The sequence below is a fragment of the Dreissena polymorpha genome, chromosome 9 (genome assembly GCF_020536995.1).
Source record: "Dreissena polymorpha isolate Duluth1 chromosome 9, UMN_Dpol_1.0, whole genome shotgun sequence".
Lineage (NCBI taxonomy): Eukaryota > Metazoa > Mollusca > Bivalvia > Myida > Dreissenidae > Dreissena > Dreissena polymorpha.
In genome coordinates this window covers 43,048,440-43,071,392 of record NC_068363.1, presented here as the reverse complement: position 1 = coordinate 43,071,392, position 22,953 = coordinate 43,048,440, and the positions used below count along the sequence as shown (strand labels likewise).

The following is a 22,953-nucleotide window of genomic DNA, read 5'->3' as shown; positions in this document are numbered from 1 at the left end:
TTGATTAAAAGAATAGCACTTGCCTTGTTAAAAGACAAGTTAAATCCAAATAATATTATTAGCATCAAGCTAAAACAAGTCAGCTCATTAAAATTTAAAGGTCAAAATCAACTATTTGTGTGACAGAAAATACTTTGAATGACCAGTCTGTGACCAGTCTGTGCCAATTTTATATTACTTCACTACGATAAACGGTAAAATAACAGAAAACATTAGGCAATTCAAACCAAGTAAAGCGCAATTAAGTTCAGCGACGTCATTTCACATGAGTATTCTCATTATGATGCTTGCCGGATTAGCACCAAAAGTCTCAGAACACGCCACAATTTTAAATTTATTTATTTATTATTTGTGAATATATTTTTATAATTTTTATATTGATTATTTCAAAAACAAAATCAAACATATTAGTTGCTTCGATTTTGCACGCGTGCACTATTTTTAGCAAAATTTCGTATAAAAAACTTATTTATTAAGTATTTGATTCTGCCTAAGAGAAAACATGGCCTTAACGGACAAGAGATTTTATTTTTAACAATTCACCGTGTCGAATAACCCAGGGCAATGCAAGGCATTCCGAACACTAGTCGCTTTAGCTCTTCGTAAAAGTTTCTAACAAAAACGAATGCCCGTCAGCAGGGACATTAAGTAAATTAACTGTGGGATATTAAGTAAATACATGACAGGAATTCCAATGTTCTTCCAATTATAGAGTTTTGTAAGAGGAACAAATGTAAAATCAACAAAAGTACTTTCTTTTTGCGACAAAAAAGGATTCTTATCCGACACTTACGATAAGATGGTTTCCGTATTTGTCAGACAAATTTGAAAAAGTAGTTACGGCCGTAATGGACATGCATTGACTTCGTAGCACTCTTCGAAAATCATAATATTTTTGTTGAACATTATTATCACTTTTAAAAGAAACAAATAGTAATGCATAAGTGTTTACGTTTCCGTATGCTCTAACGACGCGCGGGCACCCATGTGTCGTGTACAATATATGTGTTTTCGTCCTGATTACAAAAATCCGTAAAAGATGGTATTCACAATCGATGCAGTCTATGCCAAGAAGAATAAATAAACTTACGTTATAAAATATGACCGTCTGCACAGGGAACAAGCCTCTTCCAAGTTTTCTTCCAAGTTTATTAATTTAAAGCTCACTTCATGCATAGCATGACAATATGAGCCAAAGCGGTGCGGTAAAAACGAAACGTTTCACACATTCTATAATAGCCTTTATAAATCTCTGTTGTTCCAGTTGTATAGCTTTCACACGTGACCTCACTTTGTCTTTCTTTTATAATATATTTTGATATTTGACAAAGCTATGCGGATTGTGTCACGTAGTTCGGTAAATAGTCAGCTCTCGGTACTTAATACGAGAACTTGGGGTGAATACGTTAGAAAAAAACATGTCTAACTAGAATAATAATTCCTTTCTGCGCGACAAAACATTACAGCGCAAAATTATAGTTTTACCTTCAGATATTAAATCCTACCGATTAATAGTCAGATTTCGGCATGATCGATAACTGCGTTTAAAAATATTCGAACCATCATTCGAGTGTTAAAATATTAAAGTAAGGGTTGATGATATCAACCAAATTTTAAATGGGACCAATAACCCATACTTTTACAACTCACATCAAGGATAACAGAGATAAATGCAGAGACCTTTTTGCATGTATTAGTTACTTATCTACAATAGAGGGCGCTTGCACTGCATAAGTGGCTTATCGGTAATCCCTTTGCAATTTCATTCATTCATTCATTCATTGGATGCTGCTGCTACAGCACATTTCAGTTCTCAGTGTTATCTAATAATCTTAGATGGAATATTTCAACTTTAAAAAATTTCATCTCATTTATTAATAAATTAGCAATATTTTAAAATAAACAGACATTTGGACTTTTAAAAACTTGGTGTAAAAATTTCGTTAGTTTGGATTATTTGCCTAATTATGAACTAAAATGGACATAATGGCTTCAAGAAATAGCAGAAATACTTAAGGAGCATTTGCGGGGAGATCGGTCACTCGTTCTCGGGCAGTTTTTTGCCAAATAAATAACCTACATGTTGTCTTCATTGCAGATACTCTGTGATATAATCTACACGATTTCATCATTGCAGATATTCTGTGATATAATCTATACTATGTCTTCATTGCAGATATTATGTGATATAATCTACAGGTTTCCTGTATTGCGAATATTCTGTGATATAACCTACTCAATGTATTCATTGCAGATATTATGTGATATAATCTACACAATGTCTTCATTGCAGATATTCTGTGATATAACCTACACAATGTCTTCATTGCAGATCTTCTGTCATATAACCTACACGATGTCTTCCTTGCAGATATTCTCTCATATAACCTAAACTGTATCTTAATTGCAGATATTTTGTGATATAACCTACAGGTTGCCTTTATTGCGGATATTTTGTGATATAACCTACTCAATCTCTTCATTGTAGATATTCTGTCATATAACCTACTCAATGTCTTCATTGCAGATATTCTGTGATATAACCTACAGGTTGCCTTTATTGCGGATATTCTGTGATATAACCTACTCAATGTCTTCATTGCAGATATTCTATGATATAACCTACAGGTTGCCTTTATTCTCTCATATAACCTAAACTGTATCTTAGTTGCAGATATTTTGTGATATAACCTACAGGTTGCCTTTATTGCGGATATTCTGTGATATAACCTACGCAATGTCTTCATTGTAGATATTCTGTCATATAACCTACTCAATGTCTTAATTGCAGATATTCTGTGATATAACCTACAGGTTGCCTTTATTGCGGATATTCTGTGATAAAACCTAGTCAATGTCTTCATTGCAGATATTCTGTGATATAACCTACAGAATGCCTTTATTGCGAATATTCTGTAATATAACCTACTCAATTTCTTCATTGCAGATATCCTGTGATATAACCTACAGGTTGCCTTTATTGCGGATATTCTGTGATATAACCTACTCAATGTCTTCATTGCAGATATTATGTGATATAACCTACTCAATGTCTTCATTGCGGATATTCTGTGATATAATCTACACAATGTCTTCATTGCAGATATTCTAAGATATAACCTACACAATGTCTTCATTGCAGATATTCTGTTATATAACCTAAGATGTCTTCCTTGCAGATATTCTCTCATATAACCAAAACTGTATCTTAATTGCAGACACCGTGTCTTCATTTCAGGTATTCTGTGATATAATTATGGAACGAGGTCAGTTTGACACCATGTATAAGTTTATCTCACAAAAACACGAACCCAGACGCCCGTTTGAAAATACACATTGTCAGCTTACAGACAAAATGGCGGATACGCCTGTCACTTGAAAAGAAAGTTTTATTTGTTATATTAAAAAAAGCTTCTTCATACAGGCATCAAGCTGTAGGATATTTAACAGATGTATGGTGGCATTGTCAGAATAATACTGATATACAAGAATAAGCTAACACATCAAATAATAACACATTGGAAAGTACATATTTCAAACAGTTCTCCATAAATTATTGGAGGATTATAATGCAACAAAAGATGAAAATCGGGGGTGAGAAAACACACCGTAAAAATATTATTACATAGGTTAGTATGAGTATACCACTATTAACGAGCAATCTCAAGTAGAATGACACTCTTCCTTAGAATTTATTATATTTTTAAATAACACACTCTTCCTTATAAATTATTACAGTTTTTGATAACATAATCATCGGAAATGTCCTATAATTCAGTAACAAGTTACTTGTTACAGTGCCATGCGATTGCCTGGCTCATGCTAACCTACATCTAGTAAATTCCGATTTAACGTGTATACCATTACGCATGCTTCACTATTTGCGCATAAATTCTCTACTGCTCAATTGTTACATTTTTGTTAACGAAAATATGTGTGTTGACCAGCCCAGGTGAGCATATTTGAGACGAGGTGAGAAAACGGGGTGAAGTTTCCTTTTTCTCATCTGAATGTTCGCCATTTAAAGCATGTTCTGGACTTTTCTTTCAGCGACGAACTGTCCCTTCGGAGATGTTGTGTTCGGTGGCAACATGGCAAGGAACAGGGGGGTATCTGCTCCTGAAATCGTGAACGAAACAGTCTGTATGATGACAATTATTAAACAAATCATTTCATATCAAGTGATTGAATAAGCAAAAGGTAATACATGTAATATGGTTTTATCGTCTAAAGACTGATGAACTACTATTGAACTAATATTAATTGCTTGGTTAACTTTTTTTAAATGTCTGATCTTCTATTTTCAAGAACAACTTCACTCATGTATTTGGGAGATTTGACTGGTATTTTTATAAGTGAAATGATTGATCAGTTATATGTACAGACTTCACAACTTCCACAGTTTTACTTTTATGCATTGCTGCTTTTTTTCCAAAACGACAATCTGTATTTATTCCATTATAAAATAAAATAATTTGTAAAATACTTTGAGTTTAACACCGAACGAGGTAATTCTTCTTATTGAGACATTTGTAACTTAACAGTAGAAACAGTTCACAGTTTTTAGTCGTTTAGTGTTTGCTACACATAATAATTGTTTCATGTTAAACTATTTTACTCATACATGAGCATGTGGTTTCCGTAGGGACCTGGAGTCTAAACACTTTGAAAACATTCTTTTTGAGGTAATACTAAACTCTAAATGGGCAATATCATGTGTGTATAGACCGCCCAATATGAATAACTGTGAGTTTTTTCAAAATCTTACTATTATGTCAGACAATATTTTAACTAAATTTGATCACTATATGATTATAGGTGACCTGAATTATGATCTTATGTGTGACAAAGGTCGGCCACTTTTAGATTTTACTGAGATTTTTTACTTGCACTGTTTAGTAAAAAAAAACTACATGTTTTATGAAACATTGTACTCCATCCTTACTAGATGTTATACTTACAAACTCTAAATCACTATGTATGAAAACCCAAAATTTTGTTACTGGAATTAGTGATCGTCATAATTTTATATGTACTGAGATAAACAATACTACTCAAAAGATTGAAAATGTTAAAATAAGTTATCGAAGCTTCAAAATCTTGATGTAAATGCACTAATGCTGATCTTTCAAAAATCAAGATCCCAAATGTAAATGAGTTTGACCCTAGATCAGAATGTGTAAATATAATGTATCAACATTTTGAGTCTGCTGTTTCAGACGTCTACGATTTACATGTACCAGTAAAACAAATGTACAGAAAAACCCAAGCAAGTACCATATATGAACAAAACACTACGTAAAGGAATTTATCTTTAAAAGATGTACTTGCACAAATTCCAAAAACTTAAAACACCCGGAAATTTGGAAATTTATAGGAAACAAAGAAACATAGTAAATAAATTAAAACACAAATCAGCAAACCAATATTTTCAAGAAAGATGCATTGGTGGGGCAAAAACATCAGATTTTTGGAAAACCATTAAGCCATTTTTATCAAATAAATCATGTGCAGAACTGCCAAAGATAATTTTACATGAAAACAATAAAATCACAACCAATGATGATGATAACGTTGAAATTTTTTATTCATACTTTGCAAATGTTGCCCAGTTCATCGGGGAAAACTACATTTTTGATCCTGATAGTCACCCAAGTCTCAGAAAATTTCATGAAAATTATCCAGATGTTTGCACCTTTAATTTTAAACCAGCCATGTCCGATGTTGCCAAAGAAGTCAATATGCTAAATGTAAAGAAAGCCACTGGAGCTGACAAAATATCAGCTAAGCTTTTAAAAATTGGTAAACCAGCTTTAACTGAGCCTCTCACTAATCTTCTCTATTGCCACAAGTACTTTTCCGGATAAACTCAAAATGGCACAAGCCATACCCTTATACAAGAAAAATTACCCTTTCTGCAAGTCTAACTATAGACCATTAAGTGTCTTACCGATGCCCTCTAAAAATTTTGAGAAAGTAATTGCTAAACAACTAAACTCTCATTTTGATACAATTTTAAATAAATTTTTATGTGCTTTTAGGAAGGGACATGGCTGTCACACCACCCTATTTAAACTACTGGAGGAATGGCGGCAGGCTCTGGATAAAAACCTTTACGCTGCAGCAATTATCATGGACCTATCCAAGGCCTTCGATTGCCTGCCATACGATATTCTATTGTCAAAACAGTCAGCATATGGTATGTCAGAGCCTGCATCCAGACTCCTCCAGTCTTACCTTTCTAACAGAAAAACAGCAAATTAAAATAGGAGATAAACTTAGTACATGGGCCAGTATAACAAAAGGAGTACCCCAAGGGTCTATCCTGGGGCCCCTACTGTTCAACGTCTTTATTAATGATATTTTTTATTTTATAAAGAAGTCTACCCTATTTGATTATGCAGATGATAATACTCTTTCATTTTACACATCAAACTTTGATGAACTTATTAGTGTCTGACAACAAGAAAGACACATTGTTATTGATTGGTTTCAGTTTAATAAGATGCAAGCAAACCCTGACAAATTTCAATCTTTTGCAATAGGAAAACTAACTTCTCGTAAAAAAACTCATTTAAGATAGGTGATGCCGATATTACTTGTGAAAAAGTTGTTAAACTACATGGTATTGACTTAGATTATAAGCTTTATTTTGATACTCATAAACAAGGATTATGTAAGAAGGCTGCAACTCAGATTAACATCTTAAAAAGAGTTAGCAGAAATTTAAGTGTAGCAAACAAGCTTTTAATTTTCCATACTTTTGTTTTATCAAATTTTATTTTTTTCCAATGACCTGCCATTTCTGTTCAGAAACTAATATTAAAAAGATGGAAAAACTTCAGGAAAGGGAAATTTGTTTTATATAAAACGGCAATAGCACTCCAAATAATGATCTTTTACAAAGGGTAGACCGTCCGTCCTTGCAAATAAGATCAATGGCCATTGAAACATTTAAAATCATAAATGAAATTTCTCCACCTTTGTTAAATGATTTAGTTGTTAAGAGACAGTCAACCATAAATTTTAGATAAACAAATATTGTACAGATACCACAAGTACGCACAACAAAATATGGTAAGAATACCTTTAGATATGATGCCCCCTCGCTGTGGACTTCCCTACCGGAAGACATTAGAAAATGTACAAATTTTTCTCAATTTAAAACTTTAATTGGATCATGGAATGGCAAAATCTGCATGTGCAAAAGTGGTAGATTGAGTGGGAGCTCCACAGCAAGGGAGCATCACATCACTTAGTTCTAAAGTTTTACGTGTGCCCTACGTGGGCTATTTTTCTACTTCAATGTTATATGTTGTATCTGCTTAGCTTAGTTGCCGCTTACTGTTATATGTTGCGAGATCTGTTTGGCTTAGTTGCCGCTGCCTGTGTATGCTCTGTATACTTAATCCGCAAGCTTCTGTTTTATTGTTGTTGTTTTTTATGGATTCTCTGTCTCTGTATTATTTTATATGTGTTTTAGAAACCCAAGATACTGTGTATTGTTTATTGGTAACTAAAGGTGCTGCTTTGTATGCTCTGCAAACTTAATGTGCTAGCCTCTGCCTTATTTGTACGTGCTATACATGTATGTGTTTTAGAAATCCAAGTTATTGTGTATTGGTGACCAAATGTGCTGTATTACGTAATATGCTTGTTATATGTTAAATGTTTAGTAACAACGCCGCATTATATATTTTTTCTGTACTTGAAATATTTGTTTAAACCTCTTATTTACTTACAAGAAATATAATGGATATTTTATTCTTTTTCTTAATTTATCTGACTTTTAGCAGACATATCTTATCTTTTTAAATTACCATATTTGATGTTATAATGATGTTATAATATAATTCTATATATTTTATATATATTTGCCTTATTTATTTACAAATTGGTTTCAGTCTTTCAGCTTTTATACACTTGTTACCTGTATTCATCATGTTTTATGGTCGGTTGTACAAGCTGCCTAGCTTATGTTTGTTGTTTATTCACTTGCCGACTTAAAATGAATCTTATCTTATCTTATCCATGATTAGCCTAAGGGGAGTCATGTTGATCTGTTGTATGCACAGTGCGTAAATGTTTTGAATATTGATAAAAAAAAGTTGGGACAATGTTAATAAATCTTTGTTAACAAGTCTCTTTTAATAAGAATGTATTTTTCCCGTATTGTCGTGTGTTATGAACTTAAAACAGATTGGGAAAAAACGTGGTGGTTTATCTTATCAAACTATGGAAATCAAATTGTGAATAGTACAATCTACCCATTTCATTGAGTTTTTTAGAAGAAAATATCACCATCAATAGCTAAATAACCAGTGTAAAACCCTAGAAACATACCTGTCTTTTTAGTGGCCTATAAAATGAACTGCCGTCATGGTCAACTCTGCTTTAATATATTCCAACTTATCAAAAGGTGAATAGTGTGTGTAATATTGTATTATGCATTAAGATCGCCAGGACAAAATAACAAAGTGTTTGGAAAATTAAGTTTGTAATGTTCAAATTTTATAACAAGTTACAGATTCCATTTTTCTCGTTTTGAATATCATTGATATGCGACCATTCTAGTGAGAAAGATATCCAATTGTAACGGCCCAAAATCATTGTAACATATAATATGACTGCAGTGTGGTAAATTATTAAATTTGCCAAGTTTTAACCCATTTTAACAAAAGTGATTATTTATTTTAATTCGGTTATTACCTACACATTTATTTAAACAAGCAATATTAAACTAAAAATACTGAAATTAAACTGGTTCTCGCTGTTATTAATAATGTTCGTTTAACCTCAGCCAGCCTACAACAGACCCGTCAGGAAACAAGTCCGTATCGCCTGTAATTGTTCATGTCCCGAGAATAACCTTGTTATTTCCGGTTCAGTATTGTGTATACCACGCGAAAAAGCACGTGGTCGAAGTGCTGAGCGCCTTATGATGACTCACACATTGAATAGTGAAGTTAGGCATGTCATTTATAATTAATTTATAATAACAATATTTTAGCACGATCGTTCCGACATCATGCAGGCGCGTAGCTGTGCGTAGGCAGTGTAGGCACGTGCCTGCACATCATTATGAAAAATCGAAAAAATAAAACGCCCGAAAATGCAAAAACATCGAAGGCTATGGGGGGTTACCCCTATAGAATTAAAACATAAAATATTTTGGACATTACAATGCTCAACGAGTTCATATTCAAAACTAAGAAAGCAAGCGTAGCCTTTTTACTCTAGTCACGGATTCTAGATTACACGGATAAGAAACGGGACCGTTACGCCAAATATCTTGTTGTGTCTAAGTCACGTGACCGTGTCGTAACTATCGATCTTTTATCGAAGCGCCGAGGTTATGAATTTGATGTACCCACTCACGTATTTTGTTAAATTATAGTTTCATTTCTAGGCCGATTTTGACAAATTATATATCATTAGAAAGCTTACGTAACGTAGTTTTCAGATATATCAATATATATTAAGTTTTTCTTCTGATTTTGGCAGCCCGGCGAGTTATAACTTTTGCAAATAACATACCGTTTTGGAGTTTTAGAATCTAGATTTACGGTTGACATGTTCGTACTTTATACCGATTTGTAGCGTTTATATTTGGAGTTCAGTTTTAAAAATAACATCTTGCTTAGGAGAATAGAACTCTGTATACGATAGAAAAAAAATTGTTTAAAAACGAAAGTAATTAAGGAATGAAGGCGGGAAAATGTAGCGCGCGTTCCTAACGCACTGAACTGATGCTACGGTCTTGGCGATTATGCTTTTGTTTAGAAACCGGCCATTGAATTTCCTTTGCCATGATTATTATATTTTTTATGAAATATATTGAAATATTTTGTTCTAGAGACATATCCATAAAGCTAAGTATTAATGAAGCTTAATAAATTTACGATTTCAGCTCTTGATTATAACACAGAAAGGGTGTTAATTTTATGATGAAACAGCGTATACAAATGTATAGCGGACCCTCTTGATATTTTTCGGCTTTGCATACTTCAAATATAATGGGTGTCAAAACATTCATCGTTTGTTGTTTATTATCAAAAAGGTAATTATGTAAAATTATATGAAAGGTTATTTACCATAAATTATCAATTAATTAAAATTATGTAAAGATTCTTGAAAATCACGGTCAACTGTCTATGCATGTATATTGAAATATCTTTATAAGTTAACAGAGTTATAAATATATAGAATTCTAAATTAAAACTGTATTATTTGTATTTTTCGGAAAGATTATTTAACCCCGTTGTGGTCAAATGAGAACGCTGTTTTTAATTATGTTGTTCCGTACACTACCATACACTCTTTATAGAACTACGAAATGACAGAGTTTTTTTACCGGTACCCGCTAAATACGTTAAATGTTAAGTATTAGATATTTTAAATGTTTAAAATGTACATGTATAGGTATTAAGCACTTATAATTATTGTGATTTAGCTGGCTGACATCTATACAGTATTTGGTTTTTGGCAATCTGTATGGGCAGATGACTATAAATGTTTTCAATACGCTACATATCTTATAAACGCAAAATTGAGTATTTGGCGTTACATTACTCCAAGAAATGACCACTAATACCACGAGAAGACATGGAGGTATCATAAAAAGTGTAATCTGACCAGACATTGCCACCTGTGGTTAGGGACCAATATACAAGTATAGGTCCCTGCTGTGGCGTATGACACCATAGTGTTATTTAGTATTGGTCGGCACAGTATCTGATCATAACGAGATAATTGGTTTGTGCTGAACACAGGGGCAATAAAACCACAGATCTATCAATAAACAAGATTATTGAGATCTCTTTTTTTGAACACCGCGATAAAAATGCTCAAACCATGGACTCTAGATTACACGGATAAGAAACATGGCAACATTCTCAGAATCATCACTGCTATGTGTGTAATCACCTAACAATTCGTCTAAAAATAATTTATATATTTGAGTTGAAGACGATGTACTGTTGTTTAAGTCTGAATAAACTATCTGTCTGCCTGTCTAAATCCAAGCCGTCATCGTCCCGGTGAAAAAAAATCTGATTTTCAATAGTTGGACATGATGCCCTGATGTCAAAATACGAAATGACCCGCGTAACACGGACCGTGATTTTCAAGAATCTTTAATAAATTGATAATTTAAGGTAAATAACATTTCAAATAATTATACATAATTACCTTGTTGATAATAAACAGCAAACGATGAATGTTTTTGACACCCATTTTATTTCAAGTATGCATGCAAAGCCGAATAATATCGAGAAGGTCCGCTATATACGCTGTTTCATCATAAATTTTACACCCTTTCTGTGTTATAAACAAGAGCTGAAATCGTTAATTTATTAAGATTCATTTATAATAAGCTTTATTGATATGTTTCGTGAACAAAATACTACAATATATTCCATAAAAAATATAATAAGATGGCAAAAGAAATTCAATGGCCGGTTTCTAAACAAAAGCATAATCGCCAAGACCGTAGCATCAGTTCAGTGCGTTAGGAACGCGCGCTACATTTTCCCGCCTTCATTCCTTAATTACTTTCGTTTTTATCGTTTTTAAACAAATTTTTTTTCTATCGTATACAGAATTCTATTCTCCTAAGCAAGATGTAATTTTTAAAACTGAACTCCAAATATAAACGCTACAAATTGGTATTAAGTACGAACATGTCAACCGTAAATCTAGATTCTAAAACTCCAAAACGGTATGATATTTGCAAAAGTTAAAGTTATAACTCGCCGGGCTGTCGAAATCAGAAGAAAAACTTAATATATATTGATATATCTGTTTACTACGTAACGTAAGCTTTCTAATGATATATAATTTGTCAAAATCGGCCGAGAAATGAAACTATAATTTAACAAAAGACGTGAGTGGGTACATCAAAATGTATAAACTCGGCGCTTCGCTGTACGCTAATCGTAAAAGATCGATAGCCACAACACGTTAAAACGCGCGGTGGTAAAACATAAAATGTGTATTTCTTGTGTTTAACTCGCTATAAATCCATTAATAACAACGGGAATATACTAAAAGTTATATTTTTTTTGAAAGAGGAATTAATAAGCAACAAGATAACGTATAAACCAATAAAATCGGATGAATAGTTTTTGCATAAGATTGAATTTACTACAGTAAGGGTCAAATACTCGATTCATCTCCTGTCAATATACACTCCGTGCTCTAGTCAAATGCACCCAAATAAAGAAAAGCGCAATTTAGATAGTTTTATGTAACCCCTCAAGCGTTTATATTGTTATGACCGCCTGATCGAGTGACGTTCTAGTTTCCAGTGCTTGTACGTCATAGCGGTAAACAAACTGTGTTACTGTGGCGCGCAATGTGTCAACAAACAATCTTTCAAATGACAATAACGTAGTGACGTCACCATCTATGTATAGAATGCTGTGGACCGCTCGCATTATTTCAAAATAATGAATTCATGTAATATTCCACCGTCATATCAGATCCATGTTGTTCGGTTGAAACGTTGTCAGATGGTGACCGGCGTCGTATCCTTTCAGAAGAATGGACCGATCAAAGCACCTTCAAGTTTCCGTCAAGGTAGGAATGAGAACACACCAAATAACTGAATAGTTTTTCGGATGTACAGAACTATCCGATCGATTCACATTGCTGATTTATGCTTTATATAATATATAATTCTACCAATTCCTAGATCACCTCGTGCAGGAAATAAGTGACCGAATACTGAAGAATGAGGACCGGTAATTGTTAATACTTATCCAGACCACTGTATTTTCGTACAAAAAAAGCTCTCTACATGTTAAGTTTGACGTACACTGAAAGAGCTATTAAAGTTTGGTTCGGCAGACAATTGCACTTATTTGGTAATGTTGTTTTTTTATCATTAAAGCGCAACTTTTTAATTGCTTTGTCCTAGTTTATTTCACTTAAGAACACCCACAGGAAGAATTTGTTAGATTTAAATTAGGATTTGAACGTTTGTCTAATATGTTTTGTCATCTTACATGTTTAGTTTCGCGGCTCAGACGCTCATTCCATCGAGGGTACAGTCTGTCACAGATAAAGACATATAAGCCGTGTACGAATGCTATGCAGCGGACCTCCAGTGTGAGCGTCAACAGCTGGACCAAGAGGTCAATCGATGGAAGGTCCGATGGAGTCTAATAGATGCAGACAAACAGCCCAAAACCCTGCTTGATGCACTGAATGCTTGTGGAAGCGCTTACCCACTTATTCAGCTGATACTCACAGAATTACTCACTATGCCTGCAACATCAGCATCTTGCGAGCGGTCCTTCAGCTCCATGAAGCGTATTAAGACGTATAAAGTACATTCGCTCTACCATGGGCGAGGATCGCCTTACTGCGCTTGCAGTGCTCCGCATCCACCGGGAAAGTGTAGTGGACATTGAAAAAGTGATCAACACTTTTGCCTCTACCAAGAGTCGGAACATGCAGTTCCTCTAACCAAGCAAATTGCCATCTGTTGCCAAAACTGTATATAATAAAAAAATTGTGTAACAAATGTAAAAAACGTTTTCACCAAAACGAATAGTTTATTTGTTTTTAAATATAATGAGAAAAATCGCGTCTGCGCCCACTACTGGCCTTTAGGCGGGCTTTAGTTGGGTAAAAAGATTCATGTTATTGATCGTAAATCGGTTGGTCTTGTATTTGAGGATAGCTTCCTATCTTCTGATCAATTTGGTATCCTTCAGGAGCTTCCGGGGGCCTTCGGCCCCCTGGACCCCTGACAAGGGCTTTGCCCTGGACCCGACGGGGCCCTGCGGCCCCCTGGACCCACCGGGGCACTGCGGCCCCCTGGCCCCCAGCTAATTTTTTTTTAATGTGCCTGCACATCCTTGGAGGGCTCGCTACGCCCCTGTCATGCATCTTATAACATGCTTTGTAAACAACTTTGTAGTCTGATGCATTTTTTTGGGATCACATGATTTAATTTAATGGGCTTTATCGCGTTTATTGCAGTTAGCTTGTTCTCCAAAATTTAACTTCTTTCAGAAAAGATCTCATTTAGTGTTCGGAGTGTTCCATGTGTTAAAATGGAACAAGGGCTGTTTGTAAAACATGCATGCCCCCCATATGGGCTGTCAGTTGTAGTGGCAGCCATTGTGAGAATACGTTTTTGTCACTGTGACCTTGACCCAGTGACCTGAAAGTCAATAGGGGTCATCTGCCAGTCATGATCAATGTACCTATTAAGTTTCATGATCCTAGGCCTAATTATTCTTGAGTTATCATCCAGAAAACATTTTACTGTTTCGAGTCACTGTGACCTTGACCATTGACCTAGTGACCTGAAAATTAATAGGGGTCATCTGCCAGTCATGATCAATGTACCTATGAAGTTTCATGATCCTAGGTGTAAGCATTCTTGAGTTATCATCTGGAAACCATTTTACTGTTTCGAGTCACTGTGACCTTGACCTAGTGACCTGAAAAACAATAGGGGTCATCTGCCAGTTCTGATCAATGTTCCTATGAAGTTTCATGATCCTAGGCGTAAGCGTTCTTGAGTTATCATCCGGAAACCATTTTACTATTTCGAGTCACTGTGACCTTGACCTTTGACCTAGTGACCTGAAAATCAATAGGGGTCATCTGCCAGTCATGATCAGTGTACCTAGGAAACTTCATGATCCTAGGCCTAAGCATTCTTGAGTTATCATCCGGAAACCATTTTACTATTTCGAGTCACAGTGACCTTGACCTTTGACCTAGTTACCTGAAAATCAATAGAGGTCATCTGCCAGTCATGACCAATGTACCTATGAAGTTTCATGATCCTAGGCCTAAGCGTTCTTGAGTTATCATCCGGAAACCATCTGGTGGACGGACCGACCGACGGACGGACCGACCGACATGTGCAAAACAATATACCCCCTCTTCTTCGGAGGGAGGCATAAATATTATATTCGAAAAGATGTTGACTGTAAGCAGTTCAGAATTTTGAATGAACCAGCATGATTACGCTTGCATCTGTATAGGGAGGTTCAACAACTTGAACGGCATGATATATTGTTTTCATAGTTCGTCTAGAGTAACAGTACGTCGATTCTCCAGAGGAGCCCTACACGTTATGGGGAGAAGAAAAAGACTACCAGTAATTCCATTAAACCGTTCATATCAATCGTTCATTGTAAGCTTTTTAAATCGCTGACTGGTGTGAATAGTAGATCTTTATCGAGTTCATGTCCTCGATATTGGTCACCAAACGTTCATTTTGTTTATCAATGTCGTTTTTCACACTTCGTAGAAAAGTTTGACTGTCACGTTTCGTTGCTATTTTGTGTAGGCATCGTTTTGGCGATTGCGTTTCATATGTTGTTAATGAGGATATGTATGGGTTTTTATGACTAAAGAAAGTGGCACTAGCCTCATAAAAGCGGTATTTTCTGACTAAAGCGGAAAACACGAATTATAAAATTGAGTTATTTTCCAGAACACATAATATGCGTGTCTATTAAAATTTGAATAATTCGTTAATTGCCGTTGAAAAATTATCAACAGTTATGTTGCAGCTTATATTAAAAAGCTCAAAACAACAAAACTCTACATGTATCATAAGAAATAAATAGCCGAGTGAAATCCATTTTTAATTTAATTGCATGGACGTCTTGACCCTTGAAAACAATTCGCAAAAATCTACATGTGTTTTACATTTACATAAAGGACTTCAGATACTTACACTGGCGGGAAAACACGATTAGATTGTCGTTGTATTTATGCTTCAGCATTGCATATTATAAATTTTCTAACGTTTTAACTTTTCAATGTATGACTCATTGTTAACAAGGGTGCTCGTTGTCCGTTTGTATCATTTCTTGTTAGTTTAAATGAGCAAACACGCAACTCACAAAATTTGAAACAATTAATTTGGTCAGTGCATAACTTTCAAACGTTAAACTGTCTTTGACCTCTACTGAGAACAAAACATTCTAGCTCGCAACACAGAAATATCAGCGCCTTTGGTATATAAATATGCAGAATGTAAACCTGTACAAATGTCCACCATGCTAATCCAAGGGAGGCATTTTGACACAATACATACACAATACATGCAGATCCAAACACCTTGATCGCATCATTTAGTACTAAAACAGAATTAGCGATAGGATAAAACTTTAAGTTATAGGTTACCTTCGTCGATGGTCTTGGTTCCCTTATGACTGGTCATATCTGTGGCCACATATCCTGGGCAACACTGAAATATTAACACGGTTTAGTTTGCTACTATACACATTTTACTCGGGTACTTGTATTTATATACGTGTTTACTCAGGTATTGATAGTATCCTTTGTTTTATTCGTTTAATTACATTTAAACAAGAACAGGGTCGTAAAAAGATCGACACACAACTTGAAAACAATAATAAGCTCGAAATGACCGAGAAGAATAATGAATACAAACAATGAATAACGCATTTTCCTCGATTTCACAATCACGCGCAAAGGTTGTTTTTTGTTCTTTTATTATTTTAAAGAGGATTTAGTATTCATTTAAACGCGTGAAACCTTCATATAAAAGTGTACATTCGGTACGAGTCAAAATGAAATAAGCGGGGACCATGCAATGTTGTTATATCATATCTACCGCATTAACCACAATATCTGGTCGACTGTCGGCGCTAAGCTCTCGTTGTTGTACAAAGGTCATCAAAGTGACCCCTATCTTGCTCGTACCGTAGGCGGATTCGTGCCAGCCCTTGGCCTTGTGGGTGCCTGCTTTTGCGGATCTGAAGAACATTTGGGCAGATAGTGGTAGTGGTGTGTGGAAAATACTTGATAACGCGTTTGGTAAGCCATTTATTAATTCTGGGGTAAATGTAAGCTTCGAGTAGCCCTTAAACCAGGTTCAACCCATATTGATTTCTCTTTGGTAATGTCATTTGACAATTAAGCCAATATATATATATATATATATTAGTTCACGCAGTTTTTATGACCATTAATATATATCCATTTTTATGTCCCCCACTATAGTAGTGGGGGACATATTGTTTTTGCCCTGTCTGTTGGTTGGTCTGTTGGTTGGTTTGCTCCAACTTTAACATTTGCAATAACTTTTGCAATATTGTAGATAGCAACTTGATATTTGGCATGCATATGTTTCTCATGGAGCTGCACATTTTGAGTGGTGAAAGGTCAAGGTCATCCTTCAAGGTCAAAGGTCAAATATATGGGTCAAAATCGCTCATTTAATGTACACTTTTGCAATATTTCAATATTCAAGATAGCAACTTGATATTTGGCATTCTCATGGAGCTGCACATTTTGAGCGGTGAAAGGTCAAGGTCAAGGTCATCCTTCAAGGTCAGAGGTCAAATATATGGGTCAAAATCGCTCATTTAATGTACACTTTTGCAATATTTCAATATTCAAGATAGCAACTTGATATTTGGTATGCATGTGTATCTCATGGAGCTGCACATTTTGAGTGGTGAAAGGTCAAGGTCAAGGTCATCTTTCAAGGTCAGAGGTCAAATATATGTGGCCAAAATCGCTAATTTGATGAGTACTTTTGCAATATTGAAGATAGCAACTTGATATTTGGCATGCATGTGTATCGCGTGGAGTAGCACATTTTGAGTGGTGAAAGGTCAAGGTCATCCTTCAAGGTCAAATATATAGGTCAAAATTGCTCATGTAATGTCACTTCTGCAATCTTGAAGCTAGCAATTTTATATTTGACATGCATGTGTATCTCGTGGAGCTGCACATTTTGAGTGGTGAAGGGTCAAGGTCAAGGTCATCCTCCAAGGTCAAACGTCATATACGGGGACATAGTGTTTCACAAACACATCTTGTTCCCATTTACAGCCATTCTTGGCATTTTTCAGATCACGTCAATTATATGTTTTTGATTCTTATGATATACGTGTGGCAACTGGCGGTTAGAATCTTTTTTGTTTATAAAACCTCATTGCCTCGAAATTGACATACTCGACAAATTCGTTCATGAGTTGTTTAATTTTCGCCATGCTCAGTTCCGGATCCAGAAAGCGTGTCTGTAACTCCTTACTGCATTTCGCCGCGGTCATTGACCCAGCCCTACTGGACACATGCACGACTCTGAAACAAGTTCAAATTGTATTTTACAACATTATAACACACACAAAGGAATACAGACATACAGCTTTAGTTTTTACAATTGAGAATTTCTATCGGAAATGTTTCATGACGAAACTTTTCATTGATACATATGTGTTCATACCAAAATAATAGTGGTATCAATGTTGTGCTAATGAAAAACGTGACTAAAGATACGTAATGTTTTTGAACTATTGAACGACCTTCTTGATGTGAATGCAAACATCTTAAAAAACAGTCTCTAATATATTGCGAACACCATGCATAGATTACTGCCCTTTACTGATATTGCTGATGTTACACATAGATTACAACCCTTGAATACATTATCACTACGACGCATAGCTTGCTACCCTTGAATATAATGTAGTATATGCGACGTAATTAGTACTATCATTCAATGTATTTTCAAGCATGGCATACATTAGGACGCTTGAATATAATGTTTGAACATTTGCTGCACGCGGCATGGATTACCAACCTTCAAAATATTGCCAGCGAGACGCATGCATTTCCACCCCTGATTCAAGGCTGGAATCGCAAGAAGTGCCCGTGATACACATGCTTACCATCCTTGAATATATTGCACGCAAAAAACATGGACTTCCACCATTGAATATGTTGCTTGTATCGCGTGGAAAACCACTCGTGAGTGAATTGGCCGCGCGACGCATGGAAACTCATAATTATAGTGCCGGCGCTTAACATAAATTACAAGCTTTGATTATCGCCTGCGCGACGCATAGATAACAAATTACAAGCCTTGAGTATTCTACCCCGCGACTCTCACCTGGCATGGGGTCTTAGTAATGGAAACAGAACGTTGCATGCGTTTAACGTTCCCCAAAAATTGGTTGCCATGGATACCTCAGCCTGCTCGGAAAAGGGTTCTGTGGCGGCCATCTACAACAATGATACGAGATATTACGATGTTTAACAGCCAAGAGTTATTATTTCAAACTGTTGGTGGAAACAAGACCTCTATAGTGATGATTTTCATGATATTTACACCTAAAAAACACAAATACGAATATCGTCTAAACTGTTTATCCTAAGCGGATATTTGTTTATTATGATATACTTCGATTCTTTTCCATTATAAAACCGTGTAATCCGTGTTCAAAGGCGCTATACAGTCACTTTGAAGTAATAACAATTAGTATTGAGTATGTACCGCTGTCTTCTTTTTCATACATTTTATTGTATGTTTTTTTTTGTTTTGAATTAAAACGTGTTCCAGTATCGAGGGTGATAACGGTTGATCTCATCGATATTTTTATACGGAACTTATTAAAACGAAAAAAGCTCACTTCCGACCTTGTAAGCTAAATAAACGAATAAAAACTCATACACTACCTTGTAAGCTATGGCCGCGTTATTCACGAGAACATCCAGGCCACCGTAGTTCTTCTGCAGAAAGTCGCGCATGCGCTGAATGCTTGTGTCATCTGTGATGTCAAGTTGGTGAAACACGGGCTTGAGCCCTTCTGCATTAAGTTTCTTGAGGGCTTCTTGACCATTTGCCTCGTTGCGTGCTAAAAAGTGTAACACATTACAAGGGCGTGATCAATATACTATAGTGGGTATATTAATTAATCCCCAATCGAACCAGAACAAAAGTACAGATGCTGTTTATTCCGCCTGTCGCCCTTTATGGACAATGAGGAACGACACCCAACCCGATGCAACTTTCCTTGTCAAATACTACCGAGACAATGTGACAATCAAAATGTCGCGTATCGTTGGCCATAGTCGAATGACATATTAAATTGTCGAGTATCGTATCGCGTGTCGCGTTCTCAGAACGATGCACGATGTTCAATGTAGGGTATACCAGATTCCGTACACAGCGCAGCACAAGGTGTGCGGACGTTATGATCGAACTATGACTCTGCAAATTTGACATCGAGTGACAAATTTTGCGTCAAGCGTTTACATATGGTTAACATATTAATACACTACTACAAGAGATAACTTATTTCTTCATGAAATAAGCAAACTTTCCACGCACCTGTTAATATGACGTCTCCTTGAAACTGTTTGCAGAGACCCCGGACAATCGCGTACCCTATACCTTTGTTCGACCCCGTCACCTACAAAAGACACTTCCAAAAATGTCAATCGTATTAAATATTTTCTTACGTATAACACAAACATAGCATTTCGACACAACTCGAATCATGCCACGAAATTCGCGTTTCGACTTGTATTAAGGGTTAGCCTTGTTTTTGAAAATAAAATCGCCATCATCATCAATTCGTTGACCGGTTTAGCGGATAGGGAAATGAGGGACGACGATACAGAAATCCTCCACCAAGTCCATTCAGGTATGTTGGGTGCTGCAGAGAGTAATTCATCCGTGGGGAGGAATGTCCACTCTTTTACATTATCATTCCGGTTTTCCTCCGACGGCCTCGACGTCGACCTCCCGCTTGCGTTCCCTGGAGAACAGTCTTGCACAGAAAGTCGTGCCTGGTGACTTGTCCAAACCAAGCCAGCTTTCGTCGTTTGACGGTCGCCAATATAGGCTCTTGTGGACCAACAAGTGTTGCAGTCATGTTCCGGACGTACTCGTTGGTCTTGTGTTTCGTGTAGGAGATGCAGAGCAGTCTTCGGAGGCATGTATCTTCAACTGCCTGTATCCTAAGTTCTGTGTCCGCGTGAAGGGTCCAGGCCGATTTTTTTTTAAACAAATACACAAAATCACGGTTTCCAATGGGACCTTAATGATCACTGGTAGTCATCATTATCATCACCATCATCGCCATCACTATCTTTATTTTTTGTGTTATTATTATCATTGTTATTATTATCCGTATTGCCATCATCACCCCATCATCATCATTATTATCAGTAGTATAACTACTACCTACATTATTAGTTGTATTCGAATTTCATGGCTGATTGCTTATAGTTTGTTTACTTAATTGTGTGCGTTGTAGCTGTGCTCTCCGCCCCAAGAGAGGTGTTAGCGGGGATTCGAGTGGGATACAGGAAACGCCTCGATTCCAGAGGCGTTCCTGGTTTTTTTTAAGTGCCCTGTGTAGAGCACTGCACCCCCGTTTAATGTCCCTCGCGGAAGACATTCTTTTTCTTTTTAGAAGTTTTAATTTATATGCTGATTATTAATGACTATTCTGACGATCTTTCTCATGATTTCCGGTTTTCATTTAAAAGTAGGGCATGTTAATTCCAGGCCGATATTATGATTACCGGTACAAATAATTTGCAACCCCAAGTTTATAATTGTGTTAGTTTGTTTTTGGTTTATTAGTAGGTTAATCAAATGATGTATAAACCGCTTATTTGTGAGAAAAAATAATTTAAGAGAAACCTTAACAAGAGTTTTGTTTTTATTTAAGAAATTATTTTTAGAAAAGGAACATGCGCATACATGTAGTAACAAACCTTAGCAACCAATGAGAAGGGCCGATATATTGAGAAACAGTGTACATGATACCGATAATTACTAAATGAAACTTAGTCTCGCCAGTATTTCAGCAAATCATTGTAGATTATGTCTAAGAATACACATTAAACTATAGATTGACGTATTTAACTTTTTTCAATATGTTCACTAAAAATATTGAGATGTTTTGATTAAGAGGGCCGATACTACGGCATGCTAGCACCGATTATCATATTATTGCTATTTATATATGCATGCATTGTATATTATTAATTAAACGAAACTTACAACTGCAACACTTTTTGACGAACTCATTTTAAATATTCAAATTCCCGTGTAATCTATATTCCTTTGTAAAGCACGAATGCTAATGTTTGCGATATGTACTGTGTACTATATTTTGACCTCCGGCGACACGCTCAAAAAGCTAAGGGCGACACTGCACAATACGTACATTTTTACACTCTGAATCAGCAGGCGAGTTAAAGTCAATATAAATTGAGGGGTATTTCGGAGTAATCGTTGTATCGCGATGGTATGTATTGGTCACTCTTCACTCTGGATTGTATATAATTATATAATATTGGCAATCGTGATACATCGGCTATCTCGGATTCCTCCGTAAGATAGGCCTCGTGGCTAACGGTCGCCATATTGCCTTGTATTACTACATTACTACCCAAAATGTTGTCAGTCTATTGTTATGAGGCTGTATACGATGCGCGTTGAACTAGCGCCAAACTTTTTACCGAAACTTTGATATAAATAGCACTATTAACGTTCATTTGTGTTGCATTTTGACCTATTATCCAAGTGATTTAATTTTCCATTATTATTTAATCACCCTATCATCCAATTTTTAAGATGAAATTACGGTGTTTACAAAACCAACCAAACCGAAAGTGAAACTGGATGCATTACGTTTCGTGATGTAAACATTAACTATTTGTTCAGTTTGAGGAAGCGAATCAATAATAGACGTTGGAATATGTATGCAATACAGACTATCATTGCCGATTGTAGTACTGGCTAAAAAATACCTTTTATGACAGGTCATGTATAGAACGTTAATCAAATAGTGACCATAAATCACTACAAATGTCTGCGTTGTTCATTAATATAATTAATGCACGTTTCTGATCTAATTGCCTGTATCTAGTTGTAATTAACATGATATTGATAAAATTAAAACGTTTTTTTCATAAATTAACATTAAGTGTTTTATTTTTATCATTTAGGGAATATATAATTGTATCATTATCATCATTAAATATTCTGAAAATGATCCTAATTATCATGATTACTTTAAAGTAGAATTTTTAAATTTTACTCATTGTTTTTAATGAATTTGCACATTTGCTTGATTCAAAATAAAATGTATTAATAAGGGTTTCAGTTGTTAGTTTTAACCCATTTTTAGTTCGATTAAATTT

The 22,953-nt window shown here is 35.5% G+C and overlaps 2 protein-coding genes and 1 long non-coding RNA gene across 3 annotated transcripts in view; 2 read left to right on the top strand and 1 right to left on the bottom strand.

The window, feature by feature from the left end:
• Positions 1–3,371: 3,371 nt before the first annotated feature.
• Positions 3,372–21,975, bottom strand: LOC127843653 (carbonyl reductase [NADPH] 1-like). The gene is made up of 8 exons (XM_052373356.1): positions 21,809–21,975; positions 20,123–20,204; positions 19,468–19,646; positions 18,902–19,014; positions 17,965–18,093; positions 16,616–16,757; positions 16,162–16,225; positions 3,372–4,119 (listed from the first exon to the last, which is right to left on the bottom strand). The coding sequence occupies exons 1-8, from the start codon at positions 21,833–21,835 to the stop codon at positions 4,022–4,024; spliced, it is 834 nt and encodes a 277-aa protein (XP_052229316.1). The 5' UTR covers positions 21,836–21,975; the 3' UTR covers positions 3,372–4,021.
• Positions 12,285–13,555, top strand: LOC127843658 (uncharacterized). The gene is made up of 2 exons (XR_008032270.1): positions 12,285–12,579; positions 13,016–13,555. It is a non-coding gene; the product is annotated as an uncharacterized LOC127843658 (long non-coding RNA).
• LOC127843652 (carbonyl reductase [NADPH] 3-like) overlaps positions 21,945–22,953 on the top strand; it is a 38,554-nt gene continuing 37,545 nt past the window's right edge. Inside the window, exon 1 of the mRNA XM_052373353.1 lies at positions 21,945–22,055. Coding sequence (XP_052229313.1) covers positions 22,053–22,055 — 3 coding nt within the window. The 5' untranslated portion in view covers positions 21,945–22,052. The remainder of the gene's footprint in view (positions 22,056–22,953) is intronic.